Below are 20,061 nucleotides of genomic sequence, written 5' to 3'. Positions count from 1 at the left end.
GAAAAAGTGGATCTCTCTCTGGTGTTGTGGTCGTGGTATTCACTGACCTGGGAAGTACCTCGACATGTACATGGGTACCTTAACACTTTGCCTGCCACGCTTCTATCCATCAATGTATGATCACAATCTAAGCCTATGGAGATGTTAACCTTCTTTGCTGTTTTCTAACCCTAAAAACGCCCCTGATAGGTATCACCGCTGATGTTTTTTTTTTAATCGTATCCGGGGTGTGGGGTCATGAGGGGGTGAACTGATGAACCCCTCCTTCCCTATTTTCTGTTTGGTCAGGGGGTTGGGCCTTCTGTCCTTCAGGTTCCCTGCCGCACTGATTGGTCAGCGCGGCACAGGGTATGGAGAGGGGGGGGTAGGGAGTTCCCTGATTCCTCGCCTTTTTTGGCCGGTTGAGTCATGGGATTCCCCCCGCCATAGAGTATGTCACTGGGCGCGTTTCTATTGGTTGGAGACTTCCATGAGTTCTTTTCAGGCTCCATATGTGGACCTCTGTTGTTGTCAAGTTGGGTGTTGCGGTGCATGTGAACTCAAGAGTTCTGCTGCGCTCTGTTATATATGTCTTGAGCTTTTGGTCACGTGGCTCAATGTTACATAATCTTTTCAATTTGTTGCTCACGTGGGAAGTCTCTCTGGGGGTTCCCCGTCCCCTCTCTTATGGAGCGGGTTGACGGGGTGTTGTTTTTACCTCGGCTGCGTCATATGGGACCCATGTCCGTATTTTTTGGCGGCTTCTTGCCGTTCTCCCAGGCGGCTTGGAGGAACGATATCTGGGTAGAACGATATCTTCCCTCTTTTTTTCTGTACTTTAGTCTAAAAAAATGTAATCTACCTACCTCAGTTGTGAAAAAAAAATACCACACTTTCGACCGTTTTCGGCTTGCCATTGCCCCGACTGCTTTGTTGTTGAATCAAGTCAAATCCTAGGTAAGCGTATATTGTGCGTGTGAACGGTGACATAAAAAAAAAAAAAAAAAAAAAAGTGTACAACAATTATTATTATTTTTTAAACGGCATCTCACGTGAATCGATACTCGGTAGTACCGACGTGTTTCGGTAAGTACCTTTTAAAAGTACCGTATTCGGTACCCATCCCTACTCGTTACTAAGTGACACGATGCCAGCCAGTGTTCTGCCCTACCCCCTCTCTGGAGAGTCTGTGTGGTTCCAGAATGGTGATATAAAGCGCCTCTGTGGATGACCCTAGACCAGTGGTCACCAACCTTTTTAAGCCCAAGATCACTTTTTTTTTTTGGTGAAGGCAAGATCTACCTATTGAAGCGTTGAGAGAAAAAGACAGCCAAGATTGTACTTTAAACTAAATGACTTTTATTTGCCTGTATTCTAATTACATGTGTAGCAGGGTGGATTATCCCTGCTTCGTGGGAACGGTTGCTGGCAGTCAGGAGGTAGCTGGACACAGTAGAACTCTGTCTGACTGCACCCTCGTCTTTGGGCCTGGGGCGTCGACTGGAGGCTGGTAGTGTGAGTGGATGGGGCTCGGGATTTACCAACCTGGTCTGGTACTCTGGTCTTCCTTCCCTGTCGCAGGGCGGTCAGCAGTACTCCCCAACACGCTCCCACTCCTCCCAGTTGCTCCTTAGACCCTCCCACACCTCGTGACAGAATTGTAATCAAATACTCTGAGTTCCCCCCGCAAGCAGTACCCTCCCTCAATGACCCTAGAAACCTTACAATGAAAAGGGGAGAATTGGGTAGGAAGAGGTTAATCATATATACGTTACCCACACCAAAAGAGTTAATGCTGGGCACAGGAATGGACACGCACACAGAACCCCATTCAAGTCTTTATGTTAATTATACTGTCAGTTACAATTATTTAATAGGAGTGGTCTACTGGACGGAAGTCCTACTATAGCTCCGGGTGTAACTCAATACCTCAAACACGTATATTATGCACCCACCTCTGGGTTAATATCAGGGATAATATACTTCACTGTGTTTGACTCATCACCCACGTCTGGGTCTGCACCCTGTATAATACCTCAACAGGCTTTGATTATACGGCCAGAATAATACCTCCAAAGGCTTTAATTATAATGCACCAGGTCTGTAACTTCCTCACAGGGAAGGGTTAATTGAATGGGAAAATATTAATAAACACACATGTTATCACGCTCAAAGAAAAGGAAATAAAACAAAAGTGTGGGCCCACTAATACCTTGTAAAAGTCCTATGCTAATACCGGTATATATTGTCTGGGGTTCCCCTTATGAACTGGTTGTTAGTGTTCACTTCGCCCGCAGGCCGCACCACACTGTGAAACGTGCAATAGATCTTGGGCACCGAAGCCCTAATGTTACTCTACCAAAATGGCGGCCGCGCCGCTCCACCACCGTCCTGGTGGCAAGATGGCGTCGAACGCTCTCGTCGAACGCTCTCGTCGCAGGTGCTAGCAGGCGGAGCTGTAGCGGAGAGGCAGTGCTGGCTGAGCTGGTGCTGGGCGATGACGACCTCTGCTGGTGGGAAAGAACTCCCGTGTCCTGCAGGCAGCCAGGAGCAGGTCTGCTGTAGCACTCCGGTGCAGACAGCTGTTGACGCCCGGGCAGACTGCTTGTAGGTCCCGCACGTATCTGGCTCGCACACTATACCGCACACTGTAACTGCTATAACCCGACTACTGTGAACTCCGATATATTATTAGCCGCACGTTACCTATACCGCTCACTGTAACTATTATAACCCGACTGTTAGTGCCTGGCTCTGCACTAATTGTTCACACACTATCACTGGTACTGCTAGGATATCGTATCCACTAGCCAGTACTTCCTATCACCCGTGCATGGCTATCTCACGGGGCTCTCCAGCTTCACTTCTTCAACGGGGCTATTCCAAAGCACACGCCCGCCGGCTGCGACCGTTCACGGCCTAGTCCAAAGCCGAAGAGAACGTCTCCCTCCTTCCGCTGCCATATATCTCCTTCCAACTCTCCCCGACACTCTCTGCCTGCTACTGCCCCCTGCTGGTCCCGCCTGCCAGTCACACAAGGGGAGGATGGGGAATAGAGTAATGTCATTTATAAACCATCTTCCAGTGATAGAAGAAGGAGACGCCTGTGTCATTGTTCGTGCGAATATAAATGAAACCAATTCGAATGTCTTGGTGTACAAAGGGGAGGTAAAAGGCAAGTTAGCACATCTGAATAATAGACTATTTTCAGGTCGCTACACATGCAATGCTTTGGTCCAACATTAAAACGTCAAAGTAGAACTATTATGTACTTTCTCAGTCAGTGCTAAGTGCAGTCATCTTATGCAGCATCACTTTTCATATCAAAACAAAAGTAGAACTGTAATGTGGACTTTCTCATATTATTAACATTGACAAACATATTTAAAATTAGCATTTTATAAAGTAGAACTGTAATGTGTACTTTCTCAGTCAGTGCTAAGTGCAGTCAGTGCTAAGTGCAGCATCAGTTTTCACATCAGAACAAAAGTAGAACTGTAATGTGGACTTTCTCATATTATTAACATTGACAAACATATTTACAATTAGCATTTTATAAAGTAGAACTGTAATGTGTACTTTCTCAGTCAGTGCTAAGTGCAGTCAGTGCTAAGTGCAGCATCACTTTTCACATCAAAACAAAAGTAGAACTGTAATGTTTACTTTCTCAGTCAGTGCTAAGTGCAGTCAGTGCTAAGTGCAGTCAGTGCTAAGTGCAGCATCATTTTCACATCAAAACAAAAGTAGAACTGTATGTGTACTTTCTCAGTCAGTGCTAAGTGCAGCATCACTTTTCACAAAAGTAGAACTGTAATGTGGACTCTCAGGGTAAGATCTAAAAAAAAAAAAAAAAAAAAAAAAAAAAAATTTCATGGAAAGATCTACAGGGACAGTCTCAAAGATCGACCAGTCGATCAAGATCGACGGGTTGGTGACCACTGCCCTAGACAATGTCTTATCTTTGAGGGTTGGGAGCTCAGCTGATAAAAGGCCCCTGTCTGCGCTGTCTGACTGGAGACACACACATACATACATGGCAGCTGTCCTCCTCAATGTTTATAGTTATAATATCTACTATCTATAGGTTGTAAACCAAATGCAAATCCCTGATTTCCTTCACTTGGTACCGGTCAGGTACCCGAAACTGTCTGTGTTTGTGTTATTGTTGTTTTTCCTTTGTCTATATATTGGGCTATTTTGGGCCAATGTCTTTTGTGCCACTATGGTGTTTGTATTGTGTTGTCTTGTTGATTGCAACCATGGTGAAGACAAAGACAAATTTCCCACTCAACGTGTGCATTGGAATAACGTGAGCAAGGTGACATTGCTCTTACCACAACTAGGTTGAACCGGAATTAAAAGCTCATTTGGGTGTAAGAGCTCACAGATCAATTGTATGGCCTCATAAATGTCTGAATTACGCAGGCCAAAAACAGCAGGTCATTCTCAAAATGTTAAAACAAGTTTGGTAAAAGTTTAACCTTGCCTCTTCAACAGTATTTTACCAACATGTTCATGTTGCCTCCACTTTAATTTGCCTCGGAAACTTGACTGAGACGTATGTTGTAAAAGAGATCTATGTTGTTTTGTGTGTTAGGATGAGGAGAGGGAGGTCTCCGTCTCCCAAGAGAGAAAGGGGAGACATTATGAGGATCAGCAAATCTAAGGTGAGCAGTTTTTCAAATATTATATATATATTAGGGGTGCACCGATGTATCGGTCGGGTATCGGTATCGGCCGATAAGTGCCTTGTTGACTGCAATCGGCCTATCGGCCGATAAGCTCGAATGTGCCGATGGCAGTAGCCGATAAATATCCATCAATTTGTGTAGCGTCAAGACAAAAAAAAGTTCACTCGCGACCTACCTGCACAACGCCGCCCCCGGCCCACACACACACAAGCTACTGCATCAAAGTTACTACTTATGATTAACAAGGCATTCGTTTTGTGGCATTAACATTATATAGTTAGTGTTACACGTTCATAACATCAGCATATTATTTACCCGAACGTAGCAAGCGTTCATACTAGCTCAGTTCCTTCCGTTGCTCACAGAGCCCTGAGTTTTACCCATTCTGCAATCTGTTAATAACGTTTTCAATCAGACACATGTATAGAAAGGCTTTGTTTTATTATAACATTAGTTGCAGTAAAATCATTATGCCTCATTTAAGTCATCCTGCGGAGCTAAAAGCTAAACGTCGGCCGCGCCGTGTTGTTCTAGAAAACCTCTGTTGTCAAAATCAATGGCGGACAAAAGCAGGAGTAAAAAATGCAACACGCTTGCCGATTGGTGGTAACAGCAGAGGCGGGTGCAAGCGGTGTGTGACGTAATTGGCAGAAACGACTGTCAATCAAAATGTCATTGGTTGAGACAATAGTATCTCGCTGCAGCCCAGCAGGTAGACCATGCTGGGAGAACTAGTATCTAGCTGCAGCCCTGCAGAACATACTGGGAGAGAGATAGTGCTATTTCTTGATGTTTCCTTTTTTTAAGTAAGTAAAGAGGCCTATGTTCATATCGGTGAGCACAATTTGTAAGACAAATATACAGTAGTTTCATAAAAAAAAAAAAAAAAAAAAAAAAAAATATTACAAAAAAAATTAATATTTAAAAAATATTTAAAAAAAATATTTTGCCACAAGTATCGGTATCGGCCGATTGTGTTAGTTGAACAATCGGTATCGGTATCGGTGGCAAATTTTCATATCGGTGAAAATATTACCGATCGGTATCGGTATATTTTATAATATATATTATAAAAAGTGTCAACAATACAAAGTATAATACTCTTAGGCTTAGGCTTATTTTATTCTTTATTCTTAGGCTTGTTTTTATTCTTATTCGTGACTTGTTTTGTCTACCTAAATGTTTACTGTTTACTGCGGGCGATTTGTAGTGCCAAATTTCCCTCGGGAAGAATAAAGTATTTCTATTCTATTCTATTTCTAAATGGAGACTGGACAGGTGTAAAAAATTGGCTACGTTCAGACTGGCCCAAATCAGATGTCTTTGCTCATATGTAACTCGGATCAGTTTTTTACATGACAGTGTGAACAGCACACATCACATTGAATCTGATCTTTTAAATTTTGATTTGGGCCACTTTCATATGTGGTCCTAAATCAGATACAGGTCTGATTTCTTGCAATGCGACCTCAGTCTGAACAGTTTTCAGAATTCATGCAACTTTTACATCACTCATTTACATTTACTGTACAGGCGGTCAGCAGATGCAGAGCGTAGGGGTCTTGAGGGTGTGTAGTTAGACCATTGACCGGTGGTAGGAGGGAGCCGTTCCCGTCGCTGCACCTGTATGTCAGGTCAAGGACCTTGTAGCGGATTCGTGCAGCAATGGGAAGCCAGTGCAGCTCTCTAAGAAGTGGGGTAACATGGGCTGACTTTGGTAGATTCTAGATCAGGCGGGCCGCTGGTTTTTTTACGAGTTGAAGTGGTTTGGTGACGGTAGCCAGTAAAGTAGCTAGCAGTGCATTGCAGTAGTCAAGGCGAGACATGACTGTTGATTGCTGGAGGAGTTGAGTGGCTTCCTTTGTCAGGAAGGGGCGGATCCTTCTGAAGTTCTGGTTGTTCAGGTGATGTGAGCAGAAGTTCAGCCGGTCATCAAGGACTACACCTAGGTTACATTCTCCACTGTGATCAAAAGGTCAGTCAGTGGGGAGGATTTGACCAGCAGGTGAACTAGCTCTGTTTTGCTTAGGTTCAGTTTGAGGTGATTGGTCCTTATCCAGGTGGAAATGTCAGACAGACAGGCTAAAATCCACTCAGAGACTTGGGTATCTAAGGGAAGAAAGGAGAGGAAGAGTTGAGTGTCATCGGCATATCAGTGATATGAGAAGGCATAAGACGCGATAATGTTACCCAGATATTTGGTGTAGAGAGAGAAGAGGAGGGGTCCAAGGACAGAGCCCTTGGGGACACCCGTCTGTAGGGGACGCCCGGGACGGGGGCCGACAGGGTGCCTCTCCATGATACTTGGTAGGAGCGGATGTTCAGGTAAGATGACAGCCATGCCAGCGCAGAGCCTACAACTCATTCCTGCAAGAGATGCAAGGAGGATCTGATGGTTGACTGTGTTGAAGTCTGCTGACAGGTCCAGGAGAATCTGGACAGAGGAGATGCCTTAAAAAGTGAAGAGCCTCTGTGACTGCTATGAGGGCAGACTCTGTGGAGTGACCAGTCTTGAAGCCTGACTGATTTGGGTGCGATGCATCAATCCTCAATTTGAAAATGTTAGAATAGATTATAATCAAAATAAAAAATTTTTTTAAGGGGAACTATCTTATAAATGGTTTTTTTCAGTGTTTAGCATTGTTTCCTAGCTATGTGGGCTTATATGAATAGGATCTATGTCTCTAATTCTCATATTGGCGCATTCTTCCAATTCTCCTCTCACAATATTCACCCTCACTGAACTGAGTCATCTGAAAATGTGCATATCTGTGATGTCAGAGATTTCTCAGCTGCATAATAATGTGGCAGTTGATGTGGCAGTTGGCACCAGGCCACACAGAGGTTGGAGCCCAGCCTCAAAACGGCTTAAGATCTTGAGGTAGAAAAATGCTGTTTTTGAGTACTTGATTAGAAATACAATACAATGATTTATTTTGAAAAAAAACCATACAGAGGTGTTCCATAGACTCACAGGATTGTAAGTGCCCAAATAGTGAAAGAAATAGTAAAATAGTTCCCCTTTAAATTTCTTATTTTTTATGTTTTTCTTTTTTTTGTGTATTGTTTTTATTGACCTATAGTCCATTCATGCTGAGTGAATCAATTCCCCCAGCCACATTTGTGTATTCAAAATTTGTTGGGGAATTAACTGATAGAAAATGTATCGAATCGAATCTAATCGTGGTCAAATGAAGAGAGTTCATGACTCATTGAATCGTTGCCTGAAGAATCGTAATAGAATTTAATCGCTCTGAGGTCGCATCGTTACACCCCTATCAGTAATAGATAATCAGTGAGTTGGTTGGATATGGTGCGTTCAAGTGATTTAGAGAGGGAAGAGAGAAGAGATAGGGCGATAGTTATCTATGAGGTGGGGTTCAGGGTTGGAGGACATGGTGGTGTGCAGTTTCCGGAGGTTTTTAGCCGAGGCCTCCATCTTATGGTGAATGAAAGAGGCTTTGGTAGTAGTAATGTTTTTGGAGAATGCCAACACTGACATTTTGGCTGCTTTTTGTATATAAGAATTTGTTCTTAATTAATTAATGCCTGGATAAATAAAGGTTAAATAAAATTAAAAATTAAAAAATGTCATCCCCACCTGTCTGAAGTCCACCATTATCCCTGTACCCAAAAAATCTACGACCCGCTTGCCTCAGCGACTACCGCCCTGTAGCTCTCACCTCCATAGCCATGAAGTGCTTTGAGAAGCTTGTGAAGGGCTACATCGGTTCCTCCCTCCCCATCAACCTGGACCCCCTGCAATTTGCATATCGCCCCAACAGGTCCACGGAGGACGCCATAGCCCATGTGCTGCACACACCTGGACAAGAGGCAGGGGAACTATGTGAGAATGCTGTTCATCGACTACAGCTCAGCATTCAATACCATAGTCCCCTTCAAACTCATAGCCAAGCTCAGGGACCTGGGCTTGAACTATGACCTCTGCCAGTGGGTCTTGGACTTCCTGACGGGTAGACCCCAGGTGGTGAGAGCAGGCAACTGCACCTCCTCATCCATCACCCTCAACATAGGGGCCCCCCAGGGCTGTGTTCTGAGTCCCCTCCTCTACTCGCTGTACACACACGACTGTGTGGCACAGCGGAACAACAACACAATAATCAAATTAGCTGACGACACAGTAGTGGTGGGCCTGATCTCTGCAAACGATGAGAGGGCCTACCTGGAAGAGGTAGAGAATCTGGCGCGGTGGTGTCAGGAGAACTGCCTCCCTGAACGTCAGCAAAACAAAAGAGATGATTGTGGACTTTAGGAGGTCGGGGTCAGGGACTACAGCCCCCTCAGCATCGAAGGGGCACCGGTCGAGAGAGTGAACAGTTTTTAAGTACATCGGAGTCCACATATCCGAGTGTAGTCAAGATGGCACGGCAACGCCTCTACTTCCTTAGGCACCTAAGGAAGTTCAAAGTGAGTCAGAAGATCCTTAAGAACTTCTACTCATGCACAATAGAGAGCATCCTGACTGGCAATATCACCTCCTGGTAAATAAACAACTCAATGTAGCACCCACTTTACCCACTTTAGACACTTTAACACACTTTATATTGATTGGTAAAGAGATTTGCACTACAACACATACCTCATTGCACCTTACCCTAAGTTGTACCTCATCCCATTTCTGCATTGTACTGTATATTGTATTGTAACTCAGTTACAATTTTTTTTCCTACTCTGTATTGTATATGTGTATATTGAACACTTTTGTTTACACTTGCTTATGTACTTTTGACTTTCTATTTTATACTTATCTATTTTTATTTTTATCTATTTTTATTTTTATCTAGCACACTTTATCTAGCAGAAAAAAGCATTTAGCCACTAGGTCAAACACCAGAGGGGATTGTGAGGTCCATTTTAGAAAGACCGCCTTCAGCAAAAATATCGATAAAGGGAAGTGGAACATGGAACAGCCTTCCGGTCCCCTTAAAGGGGAACTATCTTATAAATGACCTTTTCCAGTGTTTAGGGTTATTTTCTAGCTATGTGGAATTATAGTAATAGGATCTATGTCTCTAATTCTCGATTTGGCGCATTCTTCCAATTCTCCTCTCACAATAATGTCCCTCCCTCAAGTGAGTCATCTGAAAATTAGCGTATTCGGGATGTCAGATGGTGCTCATTTGCATAATAACGCCCGCCCCCCTCTAGCTGCCAGCCGAGCGAGAGCGAGTGGGGAATGTCCCCACAACGCGTGTGTGGTTTAGCAGCCTTCATGTGAGAGAAACAGGAGAGGATATCAGGGAAGAGAGAGAGAGAGAGAAGAGGATTGCTCAGGCAGAGTTCTATTCAGGCTGCACTTATTATTATATTATTAAGACAGGTCTGCTCTAAACACATGTTTATCTCTCTCATGGGAGTCGCAAAAGTCTGAGCTTGGTTTGAGAGAGAGAGAGAGAGAGCTGCCAGCCGAGCGAGAGCGAGTGGGGAATGTCCCCACAACGCGAGTGTGGTTTAGCAGCTTTCATGTGAGAGAAACTGGAGAGGATATCAGGGAAGAGTCTTCCCTGATATCCTCTCCTGTTTCTCTCGCATGAAAGCTGCTAAACCACACGCGCGTTGTGGGGACATTCCCCACTCGCTCTCGCTCGGCTGGCATCTCTCTCACTCACTCACTCACTCACTCACTCACTCACTCACTCACTCACTCACTCACTCACTCACTCACTCACTCACTCACTCACTCACTCACTCACTCACTCACTCTCACACACACACACACACTCACACACACACACACACACACACACACACACACACACACACACACACACACACAGACTGTGGACTGACTGTCACTCAAAGTGCTTATGGGCGGAGCCAGGCCATAACAGCCTGAAATCCGGAGGCTGAAAAATGATGGTTTTGAGTACTTGATTAGAAATATAAACCAATGCATTTATTTGAAAAAAAAACTTACAGATGTCTTCAATAGACTCACAGGAATTGTGTAAAGTTGCCCAAATAGTGCTAGGAATAGTAAAATAGTTCCCCTTTAAGGGAATGTACCACTCTGTTCACCTTTAGGGGCCAACTCAGGAAATGGCTGTTAGACAGCCAAATATGCACTCATTAGGGATGTTGTACTGACTGAATGTCATGTTAGTGTGGTCATGTCAGTGATGTCAGTTTTTATGAATGAACGTTGTATGGTCCGTTTTGTGTTTGTTTTATGTTAGGACTACGGGTGGAAATGAGCCCTGTGCTATTCCCGGCATATTTACGTCCTTATCATGCTGTGATGTTATGCATACACTCATGTAAATGATGTTCATTCATTTGTATTGTCCTTAATAAACAAATCTTAAATCTTAAATTTCATATAAAAGTATTCTGTATTTTTGTATGACAACTAATAAAGAAACTTGAACTTGAACAGGTTATGATAGGTAGTGATGTCACCAGTGAGGCGGGTCTTTTTATACTTCCTCTCTGCCGCTCTCAGGCTTTGTCTTTCTTCTCTCACTGCATCTGTAATGCCGTATCTGGGGAGAGAGCAGAGGAAGTTTCACTCAAGGGTAGGGCTGGCAGGATGTCAATGGAGAGGGTGGAGGGGGACAGGAAGTGTAGGTTGTGACAGTTTGAGTTTGAGTGGGTGGTTGGTTTGGGGTTTTAGCATGATAGTTAGTGAAAAGGATACAAATAAGTGGTCTAATACATGGATGGGAGTTGGTGCTACTTATGCCTGAGTCACAGGAGAATATGAGATCCATTGGGGGGTATGACAGTGGGAGTCAGGTCGAAGGATTGTAGGAGAGAGACCACTGTGGCAGACTGGGAAGAGTCAGGCAGGTTGAAGTCCACCATTAGCAACAGGTGCCATCTTCTAGGAAGGAGCTTAAAAGCATGTCCAGCTTGTCTGGAAAGTATTCGAGGGCACCTGGAGGGCGATAGAGAATAACAATGGTGAGATTGAATGGACTAGAGCAGGGGCCTCCAACCTTTTTTAGGATGAGAGAGCTACTTTCAAAAAATAAAACTAGTCATAATAATAATAAATTCAATTTGTACCGCACTTTATATTTGTGAAAATCTCAAAGTGCTACAGGATATAAAGATAAAAAGTTAAATGAATAAAAACAATTAAAATGAATAAAACAACCAATGAAATGGGAGAACATAAAAATAAAATAATAATAATAAAAATGAATAGAAGTAAAATTAAAAGTAAAAGAATAATTCAGGCAAATGCCTTGTTAAAAAGAAATGTTTTTAGGCCCCTTTTAAAAACCTCAACGGACTGTGGTGCTCTCAGATGGTCGGGGAGGGCATTCCACAGCCGTGGAGCAGCTGAGCAAAAGGCCCGGTTACCCATGGTGCAGAGATTTGCTGCCGTTGCAATCCTGCTCTTAACTCGCTCACCTTAGCTGACCGCAGACTGCTGCCAGACGGTCAAACATCTTAATAAGTGTGTTGAAGTGCCGCTCCACAACAAGGCTGGCCCCCAAATCAAACACACACTTGTCTTTTACACTTGTGAAGAAATAGTCAGTCTCCCAAATCTTGATGGAAACGGTACGCCTTCTGTTTTTTCTTGCCTCACTCATTGTTGATCTCCAAACTGTACATTAGCTTCAGTCATGTTAAATTAAAATTCACATTTATAACGTTAATTACGTTCACGTTCGGCTCGAAAACATTAGCATTAGTCGCCGGCTTGCGTTACCGCTACTCACACAAACGTGATTGGTTGATATTCATTGTGGGGGAGGGGGTTAGATAGAGTTGTAGTAAGTAGATAGAGTTCGCTATGAGTGAGGTTTCGTTCATGCATAGGGTCGATTATTTAAATTATTTACATTATTTACATTTTGGATTTGCTTGGGACTTATTGAGGGCCTGCGAGAGCCCCCTGTTGGAGACCCCTGGACTAGAGACAGATACTGCATGATATTCAAGAGAGGAGAGGGTGAAATAAGGTGGTGATATTATGCTTGTAGTCCATGAGGGAGAGGTTAGAAGACCAGTGCCTCCACCACATCTGGAGGGTTGTGGTGGTGTGTGTCTAAAAGTGTATGCTGTAGATAAAGCTGCAGGCGTCGGCCTCATCCAGGTCTCGGTAAGAGCCAGAAGCTGGAGTTTTTTTTTTATACTATGGGCGTAAACAGTTATGACGTGATTCTCCTGATTGGCAGTTCCATAAGCCTACACATACGGTGACGGGTATATTTGTGGCCGTAGACGGGTAGCGGAGGTTGGTAGGCTCGCTTCCGAACTGGCGTGAATGGCCTGAAGTTGGTCTGAAGGAGGAGACTGAAGTAGGGATGGGTAAAAGCACATGGTGAGGGGTAGGTGTAAGTGGCAGAAGGAAAGGTGGAGTTCTCAGGTGAAGAAGGAAGGCAGATGATAAAAAAGAGAAGAAAAAAAAGTTCCAATAAAGAGTAATTAATAGGATAAATAATGGTCTACTTTGCTGTCCGTTGGATCCTTCCTCTGAGAACTCCTGCAGGAAGACTCCCTGGTCTTCATTCGACACTGAGGAGACACCACCACGCCTGCCGCTACAACAGCATGCACCTTATATCCCTAGCTGTAATTACTAATGGCACCTGTGTTCAACTGCTGGGGGTTTGGGGAGGGACTAAAAGGCTGGTTCACAGTGAATAATTCCAAGAGGGTGAGGTTATTTAACAGCTGGGGTCTGTTGCCTTGAATCACCCACGCTAGATTGACATTCACTCTAGTCACTCTAGACCTGGGAGTCACTCTGTGAATACAAACATGGAAGACAGCTGGGATGGCAGTGGTCAGTGGAGGGATAGTGAGGTGTTTACTTTTGCGATCAGCCCCCAGCCCTGGCTACAAAGGTGCTCAATCATTTTCGCCATCAGCGGTGACCGGTCCATTCAGGACCCGGCCAAACCAGATGTGGTCACTTGTCTGAATGGCTTGTCAAATGACGCTTGTCGGATGTTTCGTCTTGTAACTAGAGACTGGAAGCATGGAATAGGTCAAGTAGGGTGATGATCGAAAGGCGGCAAATTAAACTTTCCAACAATGTATTGTTTGACTTGATCGGCAAAAATACAGCGCTAGGCCGACAGACAAGGGCAAAGTGCCGCAAAGTGTGCATGCGGGTGCATGCGGGCTACCGAACGTTAACATGTTAAAGTTCAACAGAACCTTGGTTATCCTAGATTTGTTCCTCCTGCGAGAGACGCCATCTGGATATATCTAGTCTAGCTAACTAAAATGTTGACACTTGATGTAATATCTAGTCAGAAATAAGAATATACTGTTCTTTTCTGTCTTAGCTTAATGTCCAAGTGAACTTATACCTATATAATTTAATGTATAATAACTATAATAAAATATTATAAACTATAATAAAATATTTAATCTGATTAATCGCATGATTGTCCATAGTTAACTTGCGATTAATCGCAAATTAATCGCATTTAAGTAAAACATTTTATCTACCTTAAACACATCTTTTTCAAGTTCCAAGTTTTAATACTCTTATCAACATGAGTCTTTGATTGATTGATTGATTGAAAACTTTATTAACAGATTGCAGAATGGGTACAATACAGTACAGCTCAATACACACAATTGTTAAGGGGATGCAGACCAGAGAAAGACTTTCGTCTTGTTTACATCAGGGTCCCCCATTTTCAATTCATCAGGAAAACAAATCAGGAAAACAAATGCTTGCTTTTGCATCCCTCAACCCTCATGCATTGCAAATTTGCATCAAATTCAAAACAGAGTGATGCACAAAATAACTTAAAAGAAAATAGTAATTTAAAACAATGAATAAAGTGTGCATGAAATAATAGGGGAAAGAAAACATTAGGGACTTGTTACATTCACCCACACAAGGGCTGAGGACTGACACCCCCCTCTCTCACACACACACTCTCCCAGCTCTCTTTCTCTCTTGCCCCTTCCTCTCTCTCTCTCTCGCCCCTTCCTCTCTCTCTCTCTCTCTCTCTCTCTCTCTCTCTCTCTCTCTCTCTCTCTCTCTCTCTCTCTCTCTCTCTCTCTCTCTCTCTCTCTCTCTCTCTCTCTCTCACTCACTCACTCACTCACTCACTCACTCACTCACTCACTCACTCACTCACTCACTCACTCACTCACTCACTCACTCACTCACTCACTCACTCACTCACTCACTCACTCACTCACTCACTCACTCACTCACTCACTCACTCACTCACTCACTCACTCACTCACTCACTCACTCACTCACTCACTCACTCACTCACTCACTCACTCACTCACTCACACACACACACACACTTTGAGTCAGAAACAAACATAGTATCAATAATACACCTAGTCTAGTAAAAAAAAAATTATAAATTTTTTTCAAAGTTAATCGTGCGTTAAAAGAATGGTGGCATTAATAGAATTGTGCGTTAACGCGTTAATACCGCCTTAACTTTGACAGCCTTAATAATAACATAATTGTCTTGATGGTTTTATCTTTTAAGAAAACGCTACCCAAACCCTACACTAGGCATACATTAGGTAATTCCCAAAAGCTGTAAAACAACATACTGTAAAATATAACAGTGACATGCAACACAATAGATGATGTAGCTAGCTCACTGATGTATGTCAACTAGGCAATTAGACAAGTGTGAAAACACATGACGAGCATATTACTGAATAATTATTTCTTACTATAAAGTAAGTATTGTGTAGTAGGGCTGGGCGATTCTTGCTCAAATGTGAATCAGGATTTTTCTCTAAGAATTGAGATCACAATTCTCTCACACGATTCTTATTTTTTCAATAAAATAATTTATTGCACTCTAAGTAAGTGAAATTGTTACTTTGTTGCGGTTTTTATTGATTTGGTTATGATTCACATTGCCAATTGAAGAAACTAACCAAACTTTTAACTAGAGGAAATGCCTATAAGCTGGGGGTTGTTGGAAGCTGATAGAAGCAGTTTTAATTCCCGGACTGCCTGGGAAAAGCACATGGATGGGGGAATCGTTGCTCTGTCTCCCCTCCCTCGACTGTTGTCAAGGTGCCCTTGAGCAAGGCAGGCTAACTCCAAACTGCTTCCAAGGAGCTACTCAGTCACTGGTGTCGTGGAATATTTTAAGGGAGCCAAGACAGTGAACTGTAGAAATTCAGATAGTAGTTTATTTTCTGTGGCCACAGAAAGTATCCTCAGTTTACAATCAGAGACAAGTGTAACACGAGCGTCTGACCAGAAAGTGAGAAAGAGCTCTGGTCAGACTTGCAATAAATACACAGTTTGACATGACAACAAAAGATGACAAATTAATAACAAAAATGGAAAACATAGATGAGATTAGGGGATTTGGTCGTATCTGACACTAGATTGATATGAAGAAAAGAACAAGATGTGATTTTTTTGGACATGTCATATCTAAGTCAAGCTGTCCTGACCCTTAAGTTGTTGAACACCGACAGACTTTTGCCTAGTTAAAACTAGTTAAAGCTTTGTACAGAGAAATATGTGTTTAGAACAGAGAAACATGACATTATTCTATAACACTGGCCAATAGTAGAAGACTGGTTTTGAACTGGGACGTTCCGAGGTGTGAACGTGTGTCACTCCCTTTTCCCTGCAACTACTTCTCCAGGCTGTTGCTGTACCTTTTTACATCACATTTACATTTAGTCATTTAGCTGACTCTTTTATCCAAAGTGACTTACAAGTTCTGTACAACAAGTCAGCAGGAAGGGTACAACTCTTACAGCTGAGTAACAATGTTCATCAAACAGTGCTGAAACGTGGGTGCTGCAGTGTGGACTGGAGTGCATAGTAGTAAAGTAGTAAATACATATTAGTATAGTAGGAAGAACGCATGATAGTATAAGACGGTAGGTTATTTTTTCATTTTTTCATTTCATATATTGATTGAAGATGTGTGTTTTTAGTCGACAGCGAAAGATTGGTTGGGTTTCGGCTGTCCTAACTGTGGTGGAAAGTTCATTCCACCATTGTGGAGCGAGGACCGAGAATAGGCGGATTCTCTTTGATGACCCTCCCGGAGCTCAGATAGGAGTAGGTCTGAGGTGGCCAGAAGATGTAGAGCGAAGGGGTCTTGAGGGTGTGTAGTTAGAGACCATTGACCGGAGGTAGGCGGGAGCTGTTCCCTTCGCTGTGCGATATGCCAGGTCGAGGGCCTTGAAGCGAATTCATGTGGCGATGGGGAGCCAGTGCAGGTCCCTAAGAAGTGGGGTAACATGGGCTGACTTTGGTAGGTTGGAGATGAGACGGGCGGAGCGTTCCAAATGAGTTGAAGAGGCTTGGTGGCGGTGGTCGGTAGTCGAGGCGAGACATGACTGTTGATTGGACAAGGAGTTGAGTGGATTCTTTTGTCAGGAAGGGGCGGATCCTTCTGACATTGCTCAGGAGGAATCTGCAGGTTCTGGTCGTTGCAGCAATGTGAGTGGAGAAGTTCAGGCAATCGTCAAGGACTACACCAAGGTTATTGGCGGTCGGGGACGAGGCCATAGCAAAACTTTCCACTGTGATGGAAAGGTTGTCTCATTTAAATAGTGTGTGCTGCTGGGTCAACTTGCCGGGTTGAATACAAGAAAAAAGGGAGTGCTGTTATCCCTTTCACTACCACACTACAGAAGGTTAACCCTTTACTATCACACTACAGACGGTTAACTGTCTGTAGTGTGATAGTAAAGAGTTAACCTTCTGTGGTGTGGTAGTGAAAGGGTTAACCTTCTATATCATCACGGTGAAAGGGTTAACTGTTTGGTAGTGCGGCAGTGAAAGGGTTATTGCATTGTAATGCTGTGTGTGTGTGTGTGTCTCTACAGTTGCAGAGGATGATCCAGGCGGAGGTGCTGCGTGCAATGAAAGACACAGATGCAGAGACGGAGTGCCTGCTGGGGAAGGTCCAGCAGCTGGAGTCTGAGCCAAAATATGAGTTCTCCATCTGCAGATTAGAGGTGCGTCTAAGAGGTGTGTGTCTGAGGTGTGTTGGATAGGTGTGTGTTTGAGAGGTGTGTGTGTCCAGGCCGCGTAGCTGTAGATTCTGGGCCCCATGAAAGAATGTATTTGTAGGCCCCCAATTAATGCGAGTGCGCGTGAGCGAGCGAGCAGACATTTTTTTAGCCATTTATTTATTGATGAAAATGCATAATATGTTTTTACCTATACATTCGGATCAGCAGTTCAGCACCTGCACTGTTGGTGGGTGAGCCTAGTAAAGGATGTCGCATTGCGTTCATCTTCAATGAATGGACCAATGCAATAGTCTACCAAAGAACCTTGAGTCGCACTAGGCTGGGAACAACCCTGGGTCAAGTGATAGTAAACTGGACTGGACGAACAACATCGAGGCCCTCTACAGGAAGGGACAGAGCAGACTGTTCTTCCTGAGAGGGCTCAGGTCTTTTAATGTCTGCAGCAAACTGCTGCAGATGTTCTACCAGTCTGTGGTTGCTGGTGCCCTCTTCTTCGCTGTGGTATGCTGGGGGGGCAACACCAACACAGACAAAATAAACAAACTGCTCAAAAAAGCAAGCTCTGTGGTGGCAGCGGACCTGGACAGTCTGGAGGTGGTGGGGGAGGACGAGGAGGAAGCTGTATGCTATCCTTGAGAACCCCTGCCACCCCCTCCATGATGAGCTGACCGCAATGTGGTCCACGTTTAGCCACAGACTTATACCCCCCCGACATACCACAAAGCGCTTCGGGCAGTCCTTTGTGCCGGTGGCAATCAGGCTCCACAACCAGGCAGGGCCAGGACGGGCCAACTGCCGTGGACGGGAGGAGCTGGGTTGTGGACTGTAACCAATTAATTTTATTATTTAACATCGTGATTGGACTTGTTTCTTTTTCTTTTCACCACTTTTAGCTCTATTTTATCCCTATTTTAGCTCTTTTTATCCCTATGTATTTGTCCATCTTGTTTTTAACACATACTAATAAGTGTATCTTATGTATTAATAACTGTTTCCACTAACTGTTTTTAAATTTCTGTTATGCTGTAATGGACATCTGAATCTCCCCTTGGGGATAAATAAAGGTTTTCAATTCAATTCAATAGCAGATCTTCTACCTCAGACACCACTACAGGTGGCTCAGTATCTGTGGAATCCTGTGTCGGAGCCTCACTTTGTCCCTGACATTGACTGTCCATAGCTGCTTCCTCCTCATCTGTGCTGCTTTCATGGTCCTCAACTTCTTCTTGTACTACTTCTGCCTCTTCACCTCTGCTCTCCTCGTTGGCTGCCTTGCTCCAGTATCCATAGTGTACATGATTTATAAAATGTCCTATAATAGTAATAACACAGTACAGCTCGAGCTATCTCTTAATTGTAATAATAATAATAATAATAATAATAATAATAATTTGTATAGATATTTTCCAATTGCTCAAATCTAGCTATAGCTACTGTAACAACCTCAATTGAATGTGCCAGTGGTCAATGGTATTGCAATTACTGGAAGAACTAGAGTAACTAAATGTGAATATTACCTAAAGTTGTATTCAATGCATGCATGGTAAGCATATTTTAAAATCTGTTTGTTAACCCCAAGCCTTGCTGCTTACCTCCCTCTCCTTCAACTGGGAGCTGGCCTGAGGGAAGGGGACAAGGGGTACTGATCCTGAAGCCGCATCTGTGCATTAGCGCAGTCAGTGCAATGTTAGCATGTAACATTATACAGGTTAGGTTAGCTAGCCATAGCAAAAGGGCATAGCTGCTGGACACAAATTCACTGGGCTAATCTACACTCATCTAATTTTTTTATAGCAACAGGTAGCTGATGAATTGAAAATGGGGGACCCTGATGTAAACGAGACGAAAGTCTTTCTCCCCTTAACAATTGTGTGTATTGAGCTGTACTGTACCCATTCTGCAATCTGTTAATAAAGTTTTCAATCAATCAGCTAACGTCAGCCACAAAATGTTGGCCAAGCTGTTATGGGCTTCAAAACAAGTTCTGTGAATAAATACCTTTCTTGTGAAAATACTTGGTGATTAGCTGTCAACCTTTTATTATTTTCCTCTTGCAATGCTGATGTTTCTGAGCTCCTGAAACACGAGCTGAGGACATTTTCCTGTCAGTCTGACTCTGTTCAAGCTGCACGCTGTGGTATGTGGTATGTGGACTGAACCATGCAATGAAAGAAGGGAGGGGTGCTCATATTGTCAAACAAGCACCCGTTTGTTTCTTTTGTGACGTTTTTCTTTAATACAGGCAATTATACTTTTGAGTCAACTACATTAACTTACTTTAGGATAATAATAAAACCATATTAATAAAAAGATAATAATAGTGTTCTCTGGCCCCCCCCCCCCCCCCCCCCCCCCCAGTGCTGGGCCCTTGGAATCATCCTAAGCTACCCCCCCCCCCCCAGCTTCGCCCCTGTGTGTGTCTGTGAGGTGTGTCTGAGAGGTGTGTGTGTGTGAGAGG

The 20,061-nt window shown here is 43.6% G+C and overlaps 1 protein-coding gene across 3 annotated transcripts in view; it reads left to right on the top strand.

The window, feature by feature from the left end:
* LOC311240037 (uncharacterized protein) overlaps window positions 1-20,061 on the top strand; it is a 59,095-nt gene that overhangs the window by 4,736 nt on the left and 34,298 nt on the right. The window contains exons 2-3 of one of the 3 annotated variants that reach the window (XM_084328535.1): window positions 4,577-4,646; window positions 17,454-17,585. The exons of 1 other annotated variant lie outside the window; for it this stretch is intronic. In XM_084328535.1, coding sequence (XP_084184661.1) covers window positions 4,578-4,646; window positions 17,454-17,585 — 201 coding nt within the window. In that variant the 5' untranslated portion in view covers window position 4,577. The remainder of the gene's footprint in view (window positions 1-4,576; window positions 4,647-17,453; window positions 17,586-20,061) is intronic. One more of the 3 variants, XM_084328536.1, reaches the window with a different exon arrangement.

The sequence above is a fragment of the Notolepis coatsorum genome (genome assembly GCF_963971535.1).
Source record: "Notolepis coatsorum genome assembly, chromosome: 14".
Taxonomy (NCBI): Eukaryota; Metazoa; Chordata; class Actinopteri; order Aulopiformes; family Paralepididae; genus Notolepis; species Notolepis coatsorum.
Note: the sequence above shows the minus strand (reverse complement) of the source record. Positions and strands in the feature narration are given on the sequence as shown.